The sequence below is a fragment of the Syngnathus leptorhynchus genome, chromosome 4, assembly GCF_054491065.1.
Source record: "Syngnathus leptorhynchus isolate UIUO chromosome 4, UIUO_Slep, whole genome shotgun sequence".
Taxonomy (NCBI): domain Eukaryota; kingdom Metazoa; phylum Chordata; class Actinopteri; order Syngnathiformes; family Syngnathidae; genus Syngnathus; species Syngnathus leptorhynchus.
Window position 1 is genome coordinate 16,076,397 of NC_141198.1, and position 22,065 is coordinate 16,098,461.

A 22,065-nucleotide genomic window follows, 5' to 3' on the forward strand; every position below is an offset into this window, starting at 1 on the left:
AGTGAGTAAATACATATAAGGCTCGTAAGACAGCACAAAATTGCGGGCCCCTCACACAATAGTGGTTGACTCTCAAGACGAGACGGCATTGTCGGTCTCGAGTCATCTCTTCTCGAGGCTGCTAGCGTTCGTGTTGCGTGGGTGTCCATTTTGTATGACTCACAAAGGTCACAACACGTCATTTACACTTGTAAGCATGTCAATAACCTCTCTACTTGCTAATTGGAAATCCTCCGTGGAAACAAATAACTATGTGCATCCCCCATTGCCTGGTATCAATAATACACGCATTACACAACTTGTAATAGTTGAATAACTCACCAAGTACCGAAGAAGTCTTTGCATGTGTGGTCTTTGCAGAGATGCTGTGTAGACCTTCGGTGTGCAAACCCCGTGTCCTCTCGATACACTCGCTCATTGAGAGGGCGCCGATAAACAGCTGCCACACACACGCGTGCGCACACACACACACACACTCATACGAGTGTTCGTTCAAAGCAAACAGCTGTAACGCTGAAGCACACACACAAAAAAAGAACCTCTCCTTTGTAAGCTCTTCTTTTATGCACCTCGACATGCCGAAAAAAGATGGGGAATCCAAAATCCAAGTGAAACATTGGTACAATTTATCAAATAAAATCCAATGTATTTTTTTAACAAACACAAATAATAAATGGATCTGTATTCATATAAGCTGGCAACTTTATTATACATATATTTTTGTCTAACTTGGTTGTGTCTGGCAAAATTCTGCCAAAAGGCCTCTTATTCAGAGAAGTTTACAACAATCAGCTACAGCTTTTCATTTCAATGACTTTTAATGACTATTAAATAGGTACATCTACACACTACCTTTCTACTAACCTACTTATCCACCTAAGCACCTTACCTACCAAATTATTTCACTACTTATTTAGCTACTTATTTAGCAAGCTTTTATCCCCAGTTATCAATCAATGCGCAGATTGCGATCTATACTGACACTCATTGGTTGAAGTGCACTTTGCACAGCTTCCCTATTAAATGTGAGCTAATGATGGAGGCTTAATGAGAGTAAATGGCCCTTATATTGGCACCTAGCACAAGGGACACACACTTATTTGATTCAATTGGACTTGCATCTGTTTGTGTCTTCATGAGCTTTCTCAATTTTATAGCCGTTTGAAGATGTCAAATGTAGAAAAAAAAACAAACAAACGCAAGAAGTGTGTTTCCCTTGTCTCACTTGTCCCCTACTGCCTTGCAAATGGAAATGGCCACTGGCGTGCTCAGCATAATGGTATGGAAATTGAAAGTACAAATGCAGCCATTTATAATCAATGCTGGCCCAGCGCTGATTTTAATTAAAAGCAGACAAAGGTAGAATGTCACACGCTCGCTCAGGTTGAGAACCACATCAAACAATCTCAGCGCAGCCAAAGGAGCTGCATACCATATTCATCTACAATATTAGGAAGCACTGCAAACGGCAACAGTAACAGTAAACATGCATTATCAGCTTTTAAATTGTACATTTTTTTATGCTGATTTTGTATTGGATCTTATTGGTACACGTTCCTAATGAAGCAACCAGCAACTTTAACGCTATCAATTTTGTTGCTGATCAACAATGTTTCTGAGGTAAAGTGCTACAAGGCTTTTTGTTATTTTAATGGGGTCAGAATTGATGCTGTAATGTGGAGCTGCTTGCTTTTAGCGAGAATCAATTGTTCACTTTGGGTTTGGTCAGAATCCAAATGGACGTATCAGCTAAAATTGACTTTTTAATTGCTTTTATACAAATAGCTGTCACTGGAATGCCCACCCACCAATCAAGTGGAAACTTGTGTAAAAAAAAAAAATTAAAAAAAAGATTCTGCTAAAAGCAGAAGTTATTATTATTAAGAATTAATTAATTAATTTACTATTGTTATTGAACAGTATAAAATGTGTGTATGTTTATGAAAAGATATATTTCATAATTTTGGAACGGTGTCATACCGGAAGCACCTTTTTGGGGTCAGAGTTCAATTCCGTTTTACCGGTAAAGTCAAGATGGCGGCTCACATGTCCCGGTGTCGAACCTGGAGTCGTGTTCAACGGTAACGAACTATTGTTGATAAGAAGCATAAACACCAAATGAGCGTCGTCGCATTACAGATAAATCCGTGTCGCTGCACAATTTATGTAACAATTATGTTGTCTAATTTGCGTGCGTGTAACTTCTACGGTCGTGCAGCGTGAGTTTAATGAGTTAGCTTGATGCTAATTTCCAGCTGTCACTTTCTCTTTGGCGAAATTTGACAGTGGAATGACGACGAATTCTTGCTATGGCATTGAAGTCCTCATTTTGTGTCTTTCAGGTTTGGCATAGCGGCGTACAGGAAATACAGCAGCAGTGGTGGCTACCCAAACCTTTCGCTATGTTCGCCACTTCCCGGCATTCCCAAGCCCGTCTTTGCGTCCGTGGACGGCCAGGAAAAATATGAAACTAGGATCACTACGTTAGAAAATGGCCTCAAGGTTGCCTCGCAGAACAAATTTGGACAATTCTGCACCGTTGGAAGTAAGTTGCCACTTTCAATTGTTTCCAGTTGTACTCATTTCAACATGGCAAACAATATTTTTTGTTATTTTTAGTATTAGTCAACTCCGGATCCAGACATGAAGCAAAGTACCCCAGTGGAATAGCTCACTTCTTGGAAAAACTTGCTTTTTCTGTAAGTGCTTTTTTGTTAATGAATACAAACATAACATTGAAAAACACGTGTATCGTAACCGCGGTCATTTAAATTGTTTCTGTTCAAATTTTGTGGCACTATCACAGTTTTCTCATAACAAGAGTGAAAGTTTACCAAGTGCGGCCATCTTTGTAGTCCACAGCTCAGTATGGCAGCAAAGATGAGATTCTACTCACGCTGGAGAAACACGGAGGGATTTGCGACTGCCAAACATCCAGGTATTGTCACCAATACTTCACCAATGACTTTTTTTTTTTTTTTTGGTGTCTGATTAGTATTTTTTTAACTGCCTTTTTTTGTTTGTTCGTGTGTCTTGTGGCTACTAATGTGGATATTACGTGTCAGGGATACCACCATGTATGCGGTGTCTGCCGAGGTGAAGGGTTTGGACACGGTAGTGAGCCTCTTGGCTGACGCCGTCCTGCAGCCCCGCCTGCTGGGTGAGTCCACATGAGAAAGATCTCAGGCACTCGAGAGGCGCCGTTTCCGACCGCGCATTGTTTGCGTCCAGACGAGGAGCTCGAGATGACCAGGATGGCGATTCGCTTTGAGCTGGAGGACCTGAACATGCGGCCGGACCCTGAGCCCTTACTCACCGAGATGATTCACACCGTGAGTCCGCCGCTCGTTCATAACGGAACTGTGCAGCTTCTTCGAGAATGCACGTCGTAGAGGGTTTTAGCGTGTGGCTACTTTTTTGTTGTTTTCTTTGAGATTTATGTTCGTTTTTAATTTTATGCCTGTTTGTTTGGTTTGTTTTTGTCTGTATTTTCAGTTCATATATTTGTTTATCCAGTCTTTGAATGGTTATGTTTTCTTGCTCTTTTTTTTTTCTTTTTTTTGGTGTTATTTTATGATTCAAAGTATCATTTCAGCCTTTAAAACAATTTAGAAGTTATCACACAGTATGAAAAAATTTCGTTGCTCTGAAACGTGTGCGTGTGGTCGTAGGCGGCGTACCGAGGCAACACAGTGGGACTTCCCCGCTTCTGCCCGCCGGACAACGTGGACAAAATCGACAAGGCGGTGCTCCACGGCTACCTTTCGGGCTACTACCGGCCCGAGCGCATGGTCCTGGCCGGCGTGGGCGTGGAGCATGAGCGGCTGGTGGAGTGCGCCCACCGCTACCTGCTTGACGTCCGGCCCGTGTGGGGGGACGCCGTGCCGGACCCCATTGACTGCTCTGTGGCGCAGTACACGGGGGGCATTATCAAGGTGACTCCCGCTGGGCTTTCTTAGATGGGCCACGGTTAATTAAATGACTGAATGTTCCAGATGGAGAAGGACATGTCGGACGTGAGCCTCGGACCGACGCCCATACCAGAACTCACGCACATCATGATCGGACTGGAGACCTGCTCCTTCCTGGTGCCAAATTAGTTTTTTTGTATTTGTATCTCGGGATTGCAGAGGTTTTGTGTGTGGGTTTGTTCACGTGGGGTTCGTTTCTGTCCAGGAGGATGACTTCATCCCGTTGGCGGTGCTCAACATGATGATGGGCGGTGGCGGCTCCTTCTCGGCAGGCGGACCCGGCAAAGGCATGTTCACGCGCCTCTACCTCAACGTCCTCAACAGGTAACACAAACTTTTATTCATTTAGACATGAATTTCATGATTTTTGTGTCGTATAAATGAGTTTTTCATAGTTTTTTGTTTGCTTGTAGTTTGTAAAATAGTATTTTTTTTTTTTTCTCTTTTCATTTGTTGCTTCATAATCACTGTCTTGTGTGACCACTGTAAATGAACTGTGACCTCCTCGCATGGGAGAAGTCCATCTATGTTGGTATTAATTTTGTTTGCATTTTATGTCGTGCGATTCTCGAAGACATCACTGGATGTACAACGCCACGTCGTACCACCACAGCTACGAGGACAGCGGCCTGCTGTGCATCCACGCGAGCGCAGACCCCCGACAGGTTACCGCCGACTTACCGACAATGTCACAAATGGAAGCCGTTCTGTTCATACTCATCACTTGGACTTGCATTCGCAGGTTCGCGAAATGGTGGAGATTATAACACGGGAGTTCATTCAGATGACAGCAACGGCAGGAGAGGTTGGTGTGCTTGGACTCGTGTTGTTGTTGTTGTTTTTTGAATTGATTAACATTGTTGTATTTGGGGGGGTGGTGGTTGCAGATGGAGTTGGAACGTGCCAAGACGCAACTTAAGTCCATGCTAATGATGAACCTGGAGGCTAGGCCCGTCATCTTTGAAGACGTCGGCCGCCAAGTGCTCTCCACAAGCAAAAGGAAGCTGCCCCATGAGCTCTGCGCCCTCATAAGTGAGTAGAAATGTCAAACAAATCAAAACAAGAATATATAATCGACCAAAAATGGTCACGTTCCACGCAAATGAAAAAATTGCACAAAATATTTAAAAAAAAAACGATTAAAAAAAAACATTTACACATGCACACACAATATATATTTTTTTAAATATAAGAAAAAAAATTAAAACACATTTTAAAAGAATTTATCTCAACTTTTTTATCTCCTAAAATACAACATAAAAAAAATTGATATATACAATGTATATGAAAAACACTCTACATGTATCCCTAAAAGAGAAAAATACATTTTACCAAAATATTTTAGAAATAACCAAATATTTTTTGCTGGCATCGCAGGCGAGGTGAAGGCGGACGACATCAAACGGGTCACGGCCAAGATGCTCCGCAGCAAGCCGGCCGTGGCGGCTTTGGGGGACTTGATGGAGCTGCCATCCTACGAGCACATCCAGGCCGCCCTGTCCAGCAAAGACGGACGTTTGCCACGCACCTACCGCCTCTTCCGATAAAACCAAAAATCGTGTAAATAAACAAAACGGACACTCACGCTGAACTCTCCGGGTGCGGACTAATACCTCCAGAAAGTAAGTCATCTGTAATACAAGATAGTATTTATTCCTTCTTTGTGTTTCATGTGGAGGTTGGTCAAAGAATATTTAAAGAAAAAAAAAAAATACAAATGACCGCACGGAAATGGCAAAATCTGAAGATTATTGTAAAGCTCTTGTTTTTAAACTGTTAAATGATTTTTTTATTTTTTATTTTCAAAAAGCCGGAGAATCTTAATTGGGGCTGCGCAGATTTCTAACGAGGCTAAAGCACCCCCTGGCATTGTGCATAATCTACATAAGTACTGAACGCTCTCTGGCATGGTGGAAAACGTGCTGAAACGTTGACGGCAACTGTTAAATAAAAGCAAGCCTTTCCCCATTATTTCAACAACAAAAAAAAAAGTTTATTTTGGTGCTTCTGTAGAAAAAGAAATCCTGAGATTCATCCAGGCACTTTTTTTTTCATGGAAATAACCAACTATGTGGACAAGTTGTGGTAATACAAGTCATATTATACAGGCAGGGGTTTGGGTTTTAGGCTAACTCCACAAAGGTATCCACTTGGCATCATTTATCAAATCATTTTGTAAGGCATCTTGGTTAGGACCACACACACAAAAAAATCCTTGGAATGAAAAGATAAAAACTAATATAGCAGCTGCTCGTGGGGGGTAAACAAACAAAAGAAATCTCTGTTCTTTGCAATAGCATCTAAAACCATCTTTAGTCATGTGCTAGATGTTCTACAAATGTCCCAAGGCATTCCATTAATACTGATTTTGGATTACGGGGGGCATGTCGAGGTTCCTGCCCTCGAGTGCTCCTCGTTCTGACCAGTAGGTGGCGCTGAGGTCCCGTCTGTGGGTTTTGAGGGTGTTTCAGGAAATGACACACACGCTGCTTTGGTTCTTCATGGTCTCCCTCATCTTCAGCTCCCTGCTGATCCGCCTCTTGATGCCCTCCAAATATAGGCTGCGGTCAAACTGGCCCGCTCCCAACGGAATACTGCACAACACACAGGTAGGTGACTAAATCTGGAGTTGGTCATGGGACCCGGTCTAGTTGCCACACTTGGGTGCCTCTTTCTATCCATCTAATCGGAAGGCGGCATCACGGTACTCACGTGTCTCGGCCCGCCTTTAGTTTGACGTGGTAGATGCCGATGACGGGTCGGTGGTCCGAGGTCTTTATGCTGGAGCAGCTGGCGTATTTGAGCACGTGGATGTCGTCTGCGTACCTGGTCCGGAACAAGATCCTGTCCTGGGTGAGGCACACGTACTTCTTGTTTTTCTTTCTATTGTTGGGAGTTGACAAGCAAGTGGTGCTTCTTACGGTGTACGATGGTGTCCTCTGTTTGGCGCTGCTGTCGTACACGTCGCTGCCGATGTCGAACTTGTACGTAGGCGGGAAGTGGATGTCGGCCTCCTGGAAACCTTTGAAGATTGAACCTGAAAAGGCAAAAAAAAAAAAAAAAAAAGTCCTACTTCTCCATCAACCTGCCTATTTTGGTAACTGCTAACTACCTCGTGAATTTAATAAAAACCTACCGTCTTTCATCTCCTTGGATAGCTGGTCGTGCTCCATCAGGGCGTACATGTCGTCTCCAGACGTTCTCTTGATGATACTCTCTACACTGGCCCGCTCGTGTCCCAGACGGAAGTTGAAGTCTCCGAACCAGAAGACCTGGTCGAACCTCGTGGTGACGTCAGCTACGTGATAGACAGGAGCACAACACTGAGGTTAGAAAAAAAAAAAAAAAAACTTTTCTTTCAATTACCCTGGGCCTTTTCCTTCAAAGTGGTGTTCGCAGCACCCTCTAGTGGAGAAAATATGACCACGCATATTCACGACCAACTAATGTAAATGGAAAATTGCTTCATTCAAAATGGAAAAATTATGATTAATTTTGAAAGATGAACCAATTCTTTAAAAGATCATGCTGACATAATGCACGTAACATTAATTGCAAAGAAGTCAGTTTAGTGATTACAACCATCAGGACTTTTAAAAGGCCACTTTATTTCTAATGACAGCATTATTAAATTGCATTTTTTTTTCAGGCACCCAAATTAAGAAAGAACCCCTTCCTTACATGACGTTGATCTGTAAGGGTTGGTATCGGGGAGTCCCTTGGGAAGCGCCAATGCCTCCACAATCTTGTTGTAGTCCAAAATCCTCTCGTACACTTTGGCATCTCCAGCTGGAAGACATTTTGTGACGCGTCAGCATAATCCATCCATTTTCTATACCGTTTATGCTCATTGGAGTCTTTCGCAGCTGACTTTAGGTGAGATGCAAGACAGCCTACACTGATTGCAGCCAATCACAGGGCACGACAAACGAGAATTTATCCCTACAATTTAGATCCTTTCATGCAACGTGCATGTTTTTTTGTTTTTTTAAACAATGCGTGACAATCTTCATTCGATGCTTACAGGTGAAGTGTGACGTGATGAAGAGGAAAGACGTGCCAAAGAAGGTGAAAGCCACGGCCACGGCCCCTTTGGTCTTGATCTGCGAGATGATCCTGGTGGTGACGGTGGCGTGCTCCACCTCGGAGCAGAACCAGATCAGGTCTCTGCGGATGAAGGCGCTGAGGTACAGAACGCCGTGAGACGCCGCGTACAGCATGACGTAGTGTGGACCCAGAGACTCCTGGAGGCGTGTCTCCCACTCCCGCCTACACACACACACACACACACACACACACACACACACACACACACACACACACACACACACGTACACAAATTTATGTCATGCACAAAGCGACTTAATAGTAAGGAGCCGAGTACCTGTCAGGACATCCTTCCTGCACTCCAATAATGTAAAAGTCTTGTGCATATTCTGAGTCGGTTGGAAGGAGGAGGTCGTCGAGGTTGGAAGGAAGGCCCTGGGGTGCAACAAACACACAGAAAGGCACACAGACACATTCATTGACAAGAGGCAGACACACAACCAAACGCACACCCACACTGAAATTCTGTGATGCTGGCAACAGTGGTACCGTTGTCAAGAATCGGCGCCATACCTTCTCCCCCTGCATGTTCCATGTGACCACGTAGACTCCCAGTCGCCGCTCAGGGAAGTAGCGCTGAAGCTCCTCCACCCCCAGCAGGGCACCGCTGCCAAGGCCTCCTCCTTCCAGAAAGCTCCTAAATGACACCACATTGTCTTCTTCTTTGTTGACACTCGTAATGTTCAAATGCAGGGTCAGGCAACTTGGTGTCGGGTACTTGACCCCCAACAAAATGAGAATGACCAATTCTCTCAAGCCCTACTGAACGTAACTTCACGCAGAGATATTTAAACCATCAACTTAATTGTGCCTACCAGCACTGGTCCAGGCGTCGTACCTGTTTCTGACTTCCTGCGGTTTAATGGGGCTCAACACGCTGCTGGTGGACCTCATGGAGTTGACGGACAGGCTATCCGACCCGGCGTCGCCCTCGCTCAGGTTCCTGTGCAGTTGCAGCAGCCTCTGGCCACTTCTCCTGGAGCCGTAATCCGAGCAATCCTTGTCAATCCTATTAGCGGCCCTCAGAGCGGCCGACACGAAATTGTGCCCCAGGGCGGGCAGCGGCGCCGAGCTGGGCTGCACCGGCGACAGGCGCACCCTGGAGGACCGCAGCCGAAGCTCTGAGGGGTCGCTCCGCGGCACGGCGGTCGAGCTGCGCTCGCAATCGGATAGACTGCTGACTCTCTCGCGAAACAATCCGGGAGATGTCACGCTGGGCTCACTTGTAGGGGAAGCTACTTCCTTGAGCGAATCCGTGGACGAGCCCACCGGGTCGCTCAGGCTCTCCTGGCTGGATCGCAGCCTCCGGGCGCGGACGCTCTCCTCCGGCATCTTGCCTTTCCACTTGCTGGGCAGCGAGGGCGGCCGAGGCTGGTACGGGCTGTCTCCCGCCGCGTTCCGCGCAGCCTGCTGCAGTTTGAGGGCGTTGTTGAACTCCTTGCACATTTTGCTGTCCACCGAGGGGGCCTTGGGCGCTCGACCGTCACTGGTGACCGTCACCGGGCTGCGGTTGCCCGGTCTTACACTGTCTCCGTTCTCCGTCATCCTTGGCTGATTTTTAAAATGTCGGCCTGTTTCATTCTCTCACTCGAAACAAATTATAACACACACACTCGGTTAAATCTGTGGCCGGTTAGCAATGTGGCTAGGCTAACACGGTCCTCGCTGAACTAACTCAGCATACGCCGAAAAAACAAACTATTCATCTCAAGAGCAATAAATACATTATTGCTATCGTTAATCCGTTATTAACATATAAGAAATCAGACAGGTACTGGCCCGTTAACCATCGTATTATCACCCCGAGTGTCTAAAATACAACGTAACAAGTAGCCGGGCGACTTCCTTAGCAACGTTTGACAACAACTACTTCGTTGCCGAGAGGAAGATGGCAACGTGATCAACGAGGCGTCGCACCGCCCTCGCATGGTCGGCGGCGAAATTACACGCAACTCCCTACACTCTCATAATCGGTTTAAAACTGTTTTCCTGCGGAGTGTTAGACAAGAAATGAAGTTTGGAACGTTGACCTTGTCTTGAAACCCTAACCATGATTGCACACCCTAACTTGATAGGCCAAACCTGTCTTGAAAACCTAGATTGAAACCCAAACACTGTTTTCTAATAGAAGAATGTAATAAGTGAAGTTACTTAGCTCAGTTGCGTTTATGATACGAAGCAAAAAATAAATGCATGAAACACCAAAGTCATGTTCCTCTCGGAAGAGCGTATTATTAGAAACACATCTTCTCCTCCTCCTCGCTTTTTCTCTATCTTTCCTCCTCCAGAGGATGCGGATGCTGGGGGGAAATCGATGCCCCGATATGAGACGGGGTCCTTAATGAGGATCAGAAACATCTTCATAAAGACCCCTAATCCAGCACTTAATCCCTCGTTACACAATCATCTGCATTCAGAGAGAGGCCTCCTTGTTCATCCCTTCGTTCGCCTTTGTCTTGACTCGTCTTTGTCATTTCGTCTCTTTTTTTTTTTTTTTTTTCTTCCATGCGCTCTCATTACACTTTCAGATTGGGTTCAAATTGTGCTTTTGTGTGCACTCCTGCTCAATCTCAAATAGAAGACATATGCTTAATTAATGAGGGAGAAACAGACAAAAGATACTTTTCTCTTGAAGATGATGACTCTCAAGTGGCATACACGGATTAAAATTGATGGCAAAAGTTGAACTTGAGAACTCTTTGACTGGCCTTTTAAAACCTCAAAGGGATCTTTTCAAAATATCTTCTCATGACAGGAGTGGACAGATAAGACACAGTGTGGACATTTTGGTACGATAGGCTCCGATAAGTAACAAGAGTTTATTGTGGTAGAAGTCTTTATTCTCACATTTGTTCAAGTTTAAAAAAAAAAAAAAAAAGTGTTATGGTTCCAAACAAGGGATACATTCTCAAATGAGTTTTTAAAAGTACAATTTGACACAAAAGTGAAATTTCCAATTGGGTTTCTGGCCTAGGTTACGGTTTCAGTCAAGGGACGGGGTTTCAAATTCCGATTTGAAAACAGGGTTAGGGTTTTAAATTCGAGTTTCAAGACGGGGTTATGATTTGAAAGTAAGGTTTCCAGACTGAGATACATTTTCAACAGGGATTAGGGTTTCAAATGAAAGCTTTGAGGCAGGATCGATGTTACCATCGTCTTTTTTTACAAAAATATTTATAGTCTACTTCTACTTCAGTCCAGACTAGTGCGAGTACTCCAGCACCCCCGCAACTATTTCCAGACGGAGCGAGCCGCCGCTGTTTATTTACAAATCATTAGGGAGATCGGAAAGAGCCTCTCGTCAGACTCGGATCGGTGGCCTTGTTCGCGGTCACGTCCTCCGGGGTGTCGACAGCCGCTGGCGGCCATCAAAGAGCAACGTGGCTGATGGGAGACCGCTCACTCAGTCCTAATCTACTGGCAGGAGGGAGGATCCAATCCGGATCTTCCCTTCCGAGCCTGAGGTTTTTCCAAGTAAGACAATGCATTAGCCAGATAAAGGCCTCCCGACTGAGGCTGGATCTGCGGGAGCCTTACTTTCTTTTCCGCCCTATCTGCTCCACGAGCGCCTTAAGCTTGGCCTTATTTCCAACCTCTTTTATCATGACTCTGATAGTCTCCTTCACTTTTCCGCCCAAAAAACAAACCCAGTCCAGTGGAAACATCTTTTTTGTACTAGTATTTAAAAGTTAAGACTTTCAAACCCACGTTGGCAGGGTTTCAAATGAGAATTTTAAGACCTAGTCAGGGTTTCAAATTAGGGTTTCGAGCCAAGGTCAGGGTTTCAACCTTGAGCAAATTTCTACCGAAATGTATCAAATAGAAGTAAAAACACGAATGGCTTAGTTATTACGTTTTATTCATTCTCCACTAAGACACGATCATTCAATTTTGGGATTGTGAAGGCATCAACTCTCAAGAGATGAGAGAACCTGTCCGATTGGCTCGTCACTTACAACTGTAGGCCAATCAGTGCCGAGTTATAATTTCAGTGTGACGGGATGGACGTGTTTCTTTCTCTGTAGACAGTACGGACGGCAGCCAGACGACAACACCGGACGGGACGGGAAGCCCCAGACGTCACATCTGCCATTAAAAAGTCCCAAGGAATGTGTGTGTGTGTGCGTGTGTGCGTGTGTGTGTGGTGAGGGGGGACCAGGGCATGGGAACTGTGCTCTTCTCACCCCCCCCCCCCCAAAAAAAAAAACCCCAACCAGACCCAATGTCGACTTAAGCTCCCAAGTATGGAAAAAAATAAACCTGGACTGACCTCGTTACCATGGGGGATCTCCGTGACGATAAAACGGAACCAGAAATATAAATCCAAAAACTTTGTATTCATAAGGGAGAAATTGTCAAAAATAAAATTCGATCAATGACTTATACATATACATTTATTTTTCAACTTACAAGTTTGTTTAAAAACATGACAGTACAGAAACATTTATCACTTGAACTCAACAGTAGACTGGGGAGTGGTGGATTTGGTTGGAACACTTTGTTCCTTTTGTGACATTCCAGCGAAGGTCACCAGTGGCCTCATTACGACTAAAAATAGACCTTATTGTCCGTCTACTTTTTTTCGGGTCTATTCTCTTAAGCACTGAAAACACATCTGAGCAAGATGCAAAAGTGTCGGAGTCACGGAAAACGACGCGTAAACGCATCAGGGGAAAAAAAGTTCCAGAGTGTGTGTGTGAGGTTTGCGTGGACATTCACACGGAAACATGTTTCCTGATGTCACAGCTTCTTTCCCAGGCTCTTGAGGAATTTGCTTGGAGAAAAAAAAAAAAAGGGGTCTGCATCAGCGGTGGCAAAAGTACTCACACCAGTGGCGTGCAAAGGAAGGGGGGGGGGGGGGGGTCATTTATAGGTATGATAATGCAAAGCGGTGTGGTGGTCGGGGAAACTGTCAGCAGCTACCGAATTAAAACGACCAACATTTGCTAGACGCAGTAAACACACTTTTGCACAGTCAGCATTTTCTCAGTCACGCGCTTGTACACACATCATGTGGGAAACCGATGGAGGGTCTGATAAAGGGGTTTGAACCTACCGATGTATACACCGTAAACAAGTTTGGAAAATGAAACCCGTATCAATGGTTATCGGGCTGCTTTGCTAATCTGATAGCAAGTTACAGCAGCTCAAAATTGAATGCTAAAAAGATGAAGCAAATGAGAAAACTGTGTTTACGGCTTTCGGGGTTGCTTTGCTTAGCCCAGCCCAGCTCAGCTCAGTAAAAAACTGGAGCTTTACTTTGAAAGGTCAACATGAGTGCAGCCCCTCCCCAAAGCCAATGGTGAGAACTTCAAGTTTTGTTGATGTCAAATGAGGTCATCTGTTGAAACCCTACAATTAACTTATTTTCCCAATAGAATTTGTTTGGGCTTTATGATGCCACCCAGCTTGTATTTGTGTTCCCATAAATGTGTGTGTGTGTGTGTGTGTCCATATCTTTGTGGTATTGCGATATTTAAGTAGCCTGTGAATTGTACTGCAAGGTGAGCCTTAAAAAGATGTTTTCTTTTTTTTTAATAACAGGTGTAGGAACGGTGAGCACAGGACTATCAAGTTTGTCCATAGTCAGCTACGTTAGCATCACATGTTAACTTATAGTGCAGGGGTCACGAGCCAGAAATGGCGACGTTAAAAAAAAACGTTATTTAAAAAGGATACATTAGTACACTCCAAAAAATCGTTGGTCTTAATTAAAATACATGCATTTAATTGTATTTAACCTATCGGTTTTTTTTTTTAAATGGTATGGCTCTCACGGAAAATTATTTCTCCCAAAAAGTTCCCGACCCCTGTTATAGTGGCTACCTAGCTAGCCAGAAGCCGATGCGCGGTGTTTTTGGTTCTGGTTTTGGCTCAAGCCAGTTTTCAACATTTTATGAACAAAAAAAAGGTAGTTAACAATTGCCTACTCTTTGTTTGTTACTTTGTTTTGAGATGAGGCGTTTTGGTCTTGTGTTTGTTCTTGTTCCCACTAATTTGATCGAACGCTTATTTTCTGTAAAGAAACTTCCGACTGCTAATCTAGCATCCTGTGCTAGTTGTTAGCTGGATAAACGTTCAATCATTTCAAAATCAAATTGCTGGTAATGGGAAATGTCGGTGGGAGGTATTGCTGTAGTTAAATGACATTTAATCTGCCTCGCAATGTGTTTAGAAATCATCGGGTTCCTATTAAGGTGTGTGAACTTCCCTTTTCTTCCCTTGGCGCCTTCATGAAAGTTCACAGGTGCCGCATTGTCTTGCACAGAAAACTCCTGCTTTCCTGCCCCTTTGTGTTCCATGCCGTGTCACGGGTTCTCATGCAGACTTTATACACAACGGTACCGAAGACGAGAGATAATCCTCACCCTTCCTTTCCTCTCCTAACAACAATTATGAGATTATTCACATAGAAAAAGCTCACACACATTCATAGAACTTTCATTTACAGTCCAGAGGCATCAAAAGTTAGAATAATAAACTACAGAGCATCAAAGTCATCATAGTTTTTACAAAAAATGTTTTTGCTCCACAGTGGGAAAGGGAATGTTTTGCATCTGGGAACAGACGGAGAGTCTCTCTAGTCTTTGTCCAAGTTAAAATGACCTCACAAATCAGGCTCAAATATGGAGATATTCTATTCCTACAAATATTAGCATGAGGTTTTCCAATGAAAATATTAGAATGGAAAATATTGGGGCAAAAATATTACAAAGCCATATAACGAAAAATAAATGTGAAAATATGATCAGCATAATTACAAAAATATTTGAATAAATTGAATAAAAAAAAATACAGAACATATCAAGAAACAAATACTACCCCCAAAAATCAGTTATGGACCATTAGACTGGAAAATATTGGGGCAAAAATATTACAAAGCCATATAACAATAAATTAAATGTGAAAATATGATCAGCATAATGACAAAAATATTTAAATAAATGAATATATTAAATAAATAAAAAAATACAGAACATATCAAGAAACAAATACTACCCCAAAAATCTGATATGGACCATTCTGATTATTTCCTGTACTTTACCCATTAAGCTAATTGAGCACAGGCCACATATTAAACATCATTAAGGCGACACAGCACTACTTTTATGTCTGAAGCAGCTGCTTCCCGCTATTGTGGCGCCCCGACCTCGGGCGACCAGTCGCAACGGGCCAATGCTGCTCCCATTTGGACTAGCAGGCAAGAGTGGCAGGAGGTCCCAGAGAGCCAGGCATGTTTTTGGACGCGTAATCACAAACAGGAAGCTCTGCCGGACGCGCTGAGCCACTTCCTCCTTTTGTTTACCCCTCAGCTTGAGTAAAAGCTACACGTTCGAGGTTTGTCACTGACTGTTTTGTCGCCGTTGTTTGCTTTTTTTTTTTGCTATTTAGGTCAAATTTGGATCTTTTAAACCGGCCCACCCAGCATTTATTGCATTCATAATTAAAAGATGAATGGTATTTTGATAAGGATAAAGTTTTTGCACCGACAGTGTAACTCTTCCTCCCGTCTTCCATTTTTGGTTTTCCTCAGTGTCCGATCTTCGGTGACGGTGGCTTTCTGCTTCGTAGCTTCTGTGTCTTATTTTTGACCGACTCCCACACAGCTAAATGCGGTGCAATGAGTTGGATGTGCTATTTCTCATGCCATTTCAACAGATTCATTCTTTCCATTCCCTTCTTTTGCTGCTCCCATGATGTCACGACCTCGGGGTCCATTTTCACTCAGCTTGAGTCAGATTTGAGCCACTTTTACAAAAATCTCAGGACCTCGCCCCAGGTGTTTTTTCCTCAAGCATTTATAAAACTGTGCCCCGTAACAAGAAACAGAAAGAGAGGAAAGGTCAATGCATGAGCTGGCGTTTGTGTTCATTCGGGGCGTGGTCCTTTACCTGCACGACAGATCAATGCGCTTGGACTGCTCGTTGACATTTTCTCACATTTCCCGACATGGCGCTTGGCCCGTCGCACCTCTTTTGCCTCAAGCGCCGGAAAGCAGGAGCCAAAGACCCTCGCCCGTGTTTCCTCACATTGGGCAGCAGTAGAATGTTCAATTCAAGAAAAAAAGTCACTGGAGCCTCCTCCTCCTCCATAAGAACAATATAGACGGAGCCGGCCGGATGCATTCATCTGTGTGTGAACTACTCAGGAAATAATAGCACTGCAATACAATGGTCTATTTTCCTTCCCTCAGGTATTTTTTTCTCCGTGCGTGCCTTGGACACCATGTTCACAAACATTTGGAGATCTGTCAAGTTTAAAAAAAAAAAAAGATATATCTGGCGGGTGCTAACGTTTGTCATTCTTCCAGTATCCGATTCTCTTTAAAAGCAGTGGTCCGCAAACTTGTTTTTATTCTGAAGCCAAAGTCTTGATCAAAAACAAACTTTGGCACTATCTTGTTGAGGTGAGAGGAGGAGTTTTATTTCTACATGCCATAGCCCTGTCTAAAATTATCAAGATTTTTTTTGGGTGGGTGTTCAATTATCCGCAAATTTTTCCCGCCCAATAGCGCCGGGAAAGTCCCTCGTTATTTTGAAATCAAAAATCAGGAGGAGGACCGTTTAAAATTCATACAGCTTGACTTGTGTCTGATTCTTTGCGGATGTTGTCCCGCTAATAATAGCGGTACCACAAGGGATGCGAGGCCGCGAGGGTCAACTTTTTCCTCGGTCCTCACGGTTCATTACAAGCCTGCGAATCTCCAAAGTTGTAAATAAGGACGTATAATTAGAAGCTGCTCTGGTTTGACTGCGGAAGCCATTTGTCTTGGAGTGTTCAATGTGTGTACACCGCTTTAGATGTGAAATGTGTGTATCTGCCTTTTCATGTCTGTACATGTCACACATACACACCTGCTGCTGCTGTTTGCGACCACACACAAAAAAAAAAACAGTCACTCATGAGAAGATTTGTATGCAAAGTGATTTTTTTTTTTCCCAAGTACTTTTCACATTCTTTGCCTCGAGCTGTGATTGAAGAGAACGAGAGGAAAGGATCCAGAAGTCGTCGACGCTCGCAGTCTAGCAAAACCTTAAATTTCATGACCGAAACGAAACCTCAGTTTAAGAAGAGAAGTTTTGCTCATCCGTGTCAAAGCAGTTGTTAAACATAAACAGCGTAACATTAAACCCAGTTGGATCAAGTCAATCGGGTCTTTAATCTGGACCGATACTCAGTCGTGCGTTGCTTATCAAATAATGACAGCCACTGTATTGGCTCGAACATGTGCTTTGGTGCTTTTTACCCAAACCAGACCCCGTGCAGCTGTCCGTGCTTGTAAAGCTGATCAAGTAGAACAGCTTTGCCCCATCTGCGCCGCGCCAGTTGTGGGCCCCCTGGGTTCATACAATGAGGAGGAAATCAAGACAAATCCTGTTTACCCGCCATCTCACAATGCCAAAGCCTAAAACACCTTTTGGGTCTCGCTCACATTGGGCAACGAGCACAATTAAAAAAGATCTCCGAAAGGATTATTATCCACTGTAATTAGTTCGATGAACGTGTCAAAAAACTGTAGACAAATACAGTGCAGCTCAGCCTCTGACTAGCAGACATCACAACTGGCAATTTTGGCAGTATGTCAAACTCGTTACAATTCACCAAACCTCCATTCTTGTCATTGAAACCCTTGGGAAGCAATTTAAAACACAGAATTAGAATACACAAATTAATTGACCGATTGGGATCAAATCAAAAGCAGATTATGGGATTAGTTAATATAATACATTTCCATGACAATACTGATATGAGCTGATTAAATTGTGCTTTTTACTGGGCGTGGTTGGGGCACACCACATTTACTGGAGTTTGCATGCCCTGAGGCTTTCTCAACGTCGACTTGGCTTTTTTTTTGGACTCGTGCAGCAGTTTTACCTGCGAGCTAGTCGTGTGTCACTGTGGTTTATACAACAAAACAGGAGGCAGCTGACAGTTTAACAGTTCTTAAGAACTGCTGAGGAAAAGTTGGGTGCTTTGCTACAGTGGTGAAATATGGTCAAGTAGAAGATTTAAAAAAAAAAAGGAAGTAAATGATCGTAAGATTTGGAAATACATTTACAATGTGTTTTAAGAGGTTTCAACATCATTTTCAAAAAGGAAGTCAATGATTGTAAGATTTGGAAATACATTTAGAATGTGTTTGAAGAGTTTTTAACATCATTTTCAGGCTAAAAAGTTTTTAAAGTGAAGAGTGAATCCGAAACATAACCTTTCCGACGACAACAAATAGAAACCTTTGGGAGGCATTTCAGACTCGCTTCACACGGCACTTGATTGGAATCTTCAGACGCTTTGTGCTGACTTAGCTCGAAAACCTGACCTCGCAACATCAGCCTTTGTTTATCAGTGTGGAAGAAGATGTAAACTGATAATAGAGAACTTCTCAGACTTTTATCAGTTGATGCCGCTATGTTGTTGCTAGTGATGATGATGGTAGTTTGATAGTTTATTTGGTGTTGGGATTTTTTTTTCCCTGCCATCAATTTTACACTGAGACGCTTCTAAAAGTTTTCCAAATGTAAGCTTGTCTGTACTTGTTGTCATGATGCTAAACTGAATAAAATCAAATAAATCAAATAAATCCCAATCTTTTTTTTCTCTAATTGCCAGAAGCCATTTTGTCCAAGCGCTGATGCATTCAGGGACAATCAGTCTACTGTTCTCCAGAATTTTATACTTTTCCCCCCCTTTCTGTGTGCATAAAAAAATATTCTAAAAACAGCTTTTAAAATATACTTTTAATGAATTGATGTAGTATTTTTTCCAAATTATGGAAATTTTAACTAGCGCTGCCATTTTGAATGCATGCTAAACAATTAGCATACAAAAAAATGCCGCTTTATTCATGAATTGAATGTGAGGCTTCTTGAAGCTCTCCCCACTAATTGCTGGAACAAAAAGTGTGGAATGAAACCACAACACAAACATTTTTCCTCCTCTCTCCGCGATATCTATCCCTTGATCAACTGTGTGTTTGTTTGGAGGAGGAGGAGGGGGGAAGGAGCTGGGGGCACCGTGGGACCGCGCCGACCGATGGCCCTCCTCCCCGCTTCGCCTCCCCAGATGTTGAGCGAGCGACTCGGGGTCATTTCCAGCCAGAGAAGTGTGGCGACAACATCTCCCGTTGACAAGGGCGTGCAACTTTTACCGCGGATCTACTCCAACTTTTTTTTTTTCCTTTCCTCCCTTGTCATCAGCCCCAGACAAGAAGACGTTCGGATCTATGAACAACCCCATGCGGACTTTATGTGTGAGCACTTTGTAAACCTGAAGGAATGCCGATTTTCTTGGCGAAAGTAACTTTAGTGTTATGGCTGATTGGACTAGCACGTGGTGAGTTACCCAAAAGTTTGTATTTATCGCCTGTATGTCGTATTCTTGAGTGAGCCACTTTTTCAAGTCAACCTGTTGCGTTTGTGAACACACACTGGAGGTGACTTGGCTTAAGTCACAGTTGGTTCAAATTGAATTGATGCTTCATCCTCTTCCTCCCCATGAATTCACTCGAAATAATGCAGTAAGTTTTCTTTTGGGGATTTTGATGCTCGTTTGAATCATATTTGTGTTGAGTTTTCCATTCTGTCCAATTGTTGATGTGGCTATCGAAGGGACAGGTGCCTGGAGCAAGGGTTCTCGACATTTTTACAAGGACCCACCTCTTAATTCCGGTGCCAACCTTGTAAACCCCCCAATGCCATCAGAATTGTTGCCTCTTTTAAGGAAAAAAACAAACAAACCCAACAATAAATTCAAGTCATAATGTCGTGGAATTTAAATCATTAATTCAGGGAAAAAAGAAGGAATTATCACAAGATCAAAAACTGCAGTTTTAGTTTCTTAATTTGTTTTGGTTTTGTTCAATATTTTTCTTTCCAGAGTATTTTTGCAGACATTTCTTGAAAGACAAAAAGTAATCTCTAAAAGAACAAAGAATATTTTGTCAGCATAAAAAAAGAATCAGAATTTTATGCTATCAAAGCTTGGTAAGTGAAGAAAGTAGAACGTCAACTCATAAACTAAACCTTTTTCTTGTAATAGTACAACTTTTATTCTGGAACAACAAGACTTCCAAAAAATAAAACTATATTCTTAAACAATGGCCTTTTTATTCTGGGAAAAAGTATTGAACAGCTTTTTTTCTTAAGAAAGAACATTCATGCAGTGATGTCATATTTCTATCATAAGGTACATCTCTATCAGCTTTTCATTGGGCCCAAAGTTGATGATCGATTAGTTTGCGTGTTTTAAACACTTATGGGTCTGTATTTTGTAACTTCTACGACTTACTTGTTGCAAATTAATCTGTGCCCTCCATTTTGAGAAGCTCAAGCCTGTAGAGGGATCTCCCACCAAACCACTGTGTTAGCCAATCGTACTCACACTTGACATTTTGGTAGTTTTCAATCACTCTTTTGCCCAAATTGTGTATTATTGTGATTGTAAACTTTCCCCCGGCAGGCCTGAGATGCTCCATGCCCACCGAGTCATGTTTGAACCAGGGGAGATGTGAGGCCACTCCGGACGGCAACGGACAGTGCAAGTGAGTACAAAACTTCAACTTGTACAAAACAGAGCGGGGCGCGTGTCTGAGTTGAGTCATCGGCGGTCGGCAGCGGGTCGGCGTGCGAGCCGGCCCCCTCTGCGGCCTAACTACGGCGGCCCTAAATCTTATTTTTGCTTTTCTTTCAACGAGCGACAGCTGGGGTCTCCAGAAGCCCGGCGGCCATTGTTCTCGGCAGCGATTAATTCTGTGTGACTAATCTGGGTGAGGCTTCCCAGAGAGGCCAGACCATCAGACCTCGTCTTTCTCAACACAGACCTCTATAACCCTTCTCTCTCTCTCTTTCTCTCGCTCTCTCTCTCTCTCGCACTCTCTCGCTCTCTCTCTCGGGATTTTGTCCCAAAGTGGCCCTCAGTCTCACTTACTCCCTCTGGACAGATGGCATAGGGTTCTCCAAAGTTATGCACGCTGTCTGCAGTGGAGTGCCTTCACATGCAGAGATTATTCCAAAAGTGCAAATTTTTCCCATGCCTTTGTCATTTATTCACTTGTAAACCTAGCTTGTTTTGTCATTTTCCCCGCAACTCTAAACAATATTCTGATTCTTATTGTGCTCGTCCAGTATTTCATTGTCAGTAGACAGCAAGTGGCAAAATGGCCGCCAATCTGAGATGGATTGAAATCGGTGCAATTTGCTGCTTAATTCATATCCCACAAGCACAATATTAATCAGAAAAACGAGTTAAGACATTAAAATATAAATGTTGTGACCTGCCCTTTAATGCTAAAGAAAATGAGCGTAGTTAAGTTACAGTCATTTTAAAAGCCCAAAACCAGGCAGCCATTTTTGGCTGCCTGCCACAGCTTAATTTGGTCCGGTTGTGTTATTCACTCCTTGTAGTCTCTTGGCTACTCTACCACCCATCGTCCGACCGCCCCTCTCTGCCTTCCCCATCTTCTCTTTGGGGGCCACAAAGCCATCATTGTGCCTCTTGCAATGTCCTCCTTCTCAGACTTCTCCAATTAAAGATGAAGATCGAGCATGAGGCTTTCACTCCAGGTTTGCCTTTTCAAAAGAGATTTTTGCAAGTGCGAGTGTGTTTACTACAGAATGTAATCAGGTTTTCATTTGGCTGTTTTGGAAACATCAGACTGGATCTTTTTCATACAGGGAAATGTTTTTTTTTTTGTTAGTTCAGCACAAAATTGTATACAGTTTCTGTCACTATCCTCTGCTAATGCAGAACTATGTATGTAACGGTATGCTAAACATCGTACTTCCATATTTAGAATTTATTTCATGTCATACTTGGGTTCATTCTGTACAAGTCTTGTGTTTCCTAAAGCGAGCTAGCATAAGCACTGTAAACAAGCGTGACTTATTTGGAACAGAATGTTACTCGAACATTAAATGTTGTTGGTTTGAACTTGATTTTTTTCATTGGGAGGTTGAACAAGTTTGCATGGCTACTGCTAGCTTCTCTT

General features: G+C 43.2%; 3 protein-coding genes across 4 annotated transcripts in view; 2 read left to right on the forward strand and 1 right to left on the reverse strand.

Annotated features, from left to right (window-relative positions):
• Positions 1-1,967: 1,967 nt before the first annotated feature.
• On the forward strand, positions 1,968-11,481 carry pmpca (peptidase, mitochondrial processing subunit alpha). The gene is made up of 16 exons (XM_085910908.1): positions 1,968-2,081; positions 2,343-2,545; positions 2,620-2,699; positions 2,856-2,938; positions 3,066-3,160; positions 3,232-3,332; positions 3,672-3,935; positions 3,996-4,088; positions 4,177-4,295; positions 4,546-4,636; positions 4,714-4,776; positions 4,859-5,003; positions 5,349-7,016; positions 7,130-7,299; positions 7,998-8,158; positions 8,897-11,481. Exons 1-13 carry the CDS (start codon positions 2,035-2,037, stop codon positions 5,516-5,518), a joined length of 1,554 nt encoding a protein of 517 aa, XP_085767034.1. The 5' UTR covers positions 1,968-2,034; the 3' UTR covers positions 5,519-7,016; positions 7,130-7,299; positions 7,998-8,158; positions 8,897-11,481.
• Positions 5,616-9,994, reverse strand: inpp5e (inositol polyphosphate-5-phosphatase E). Its single transcript, XM_085910906.1, has 9 exons — positions 8,917-9,994; positions 8,592-8,715; positions 8,356-8,453; positions 7,996-8,240; positions 7,653-7,760; positions 7,108-7,269; positions 6,893-7,008; positions 6,684-6,820; positions 5,616-6,565 (listed from the first exon to the last, which is right to left on the reverse strand). The coding sequence occupies exons 1-9, from the start codon at positions 9,621-9,623 to the stop codon at positions 6,439-6,441; spliced, it is 1,824 nt and encodes a 607-aa protein (XP_085767032.1). The 5' UTR covers positions 9,624-9,994; the 3' UTR covers positions 5,616-6,438.
• Positions 11,482-18,968: 7,487 nt separating the features above from the next.
• LOC147058486 (neurogenic locus notch homolog protein 1-like) overlaps positions 18,969-22,065 on the forward strand; it is a 29,065-nt gene continuing 25,968 nt past the window's right edge. For both annotated transcript variants that reach the window (XM_085909417.1, XM_085909418.1), the window contains exons 1-2: positions 18,969-19,412; positions 20,538-20,619. In XM_085909417.1, the coding sequence (XP_085765543.1) occupies positions 19,355-19,412; positions 20,538-20,619 (140 nt within the window). In that variant the 5' untranslated portion in view covers positions 18,969-19,354. The remainder of the gene's footprint in view (positions 19,413-20,537; positions 20,620-22,065) is intronic.

Excerpts from the sequence above, each read along its gene's own strand:
- pmpca (XM_085910908.1), top strand. The coding sequence starts at position 2,035 with ATGGCGGCTCACATGTCCCGGTGTCGAACCTGGAGTCGTGTTCAACG. Across the intron at positions 2,546-2,619 it reads ACAATTCTGCACCGTTGGAA|TATTAGTCAACTCCGGATCC; the intron begins GTAAGTTGCCAC and ends TGTTATTTTTAG. Across the intron at positions 3,333-3,671 it reads TCACCGAGATGATTCACACC|GCGGCGTACCGAGGCAACAC; the intron begins GTGAGTCCGCCG and ends GTGTGGTCGTAG.
- inpp5e (XM_085910906.1), bottom strand. The coding sequence starts at position 9,623 with ATGACGGAGAACGGAGACAGTGTAAGACCGGGCAACCGCAGCCCGGTG. Across the intron at positions 8,716-8,916 it reads CCGCAGGAAGTCAGAAACAG|GAGCTTTCTGGAAGGAGGAG; the intron begins GTACGACGCCTG and ends GGTGTCATTTAG. Across the intron at positions 7,009-7,107 it reads ATCCAAGGAGATGAAAGACG|GTTCAATCTTCAAAGGTTTC; the intron begins GTAGGTTTTTAT and ends TTGCCTTTTCAG.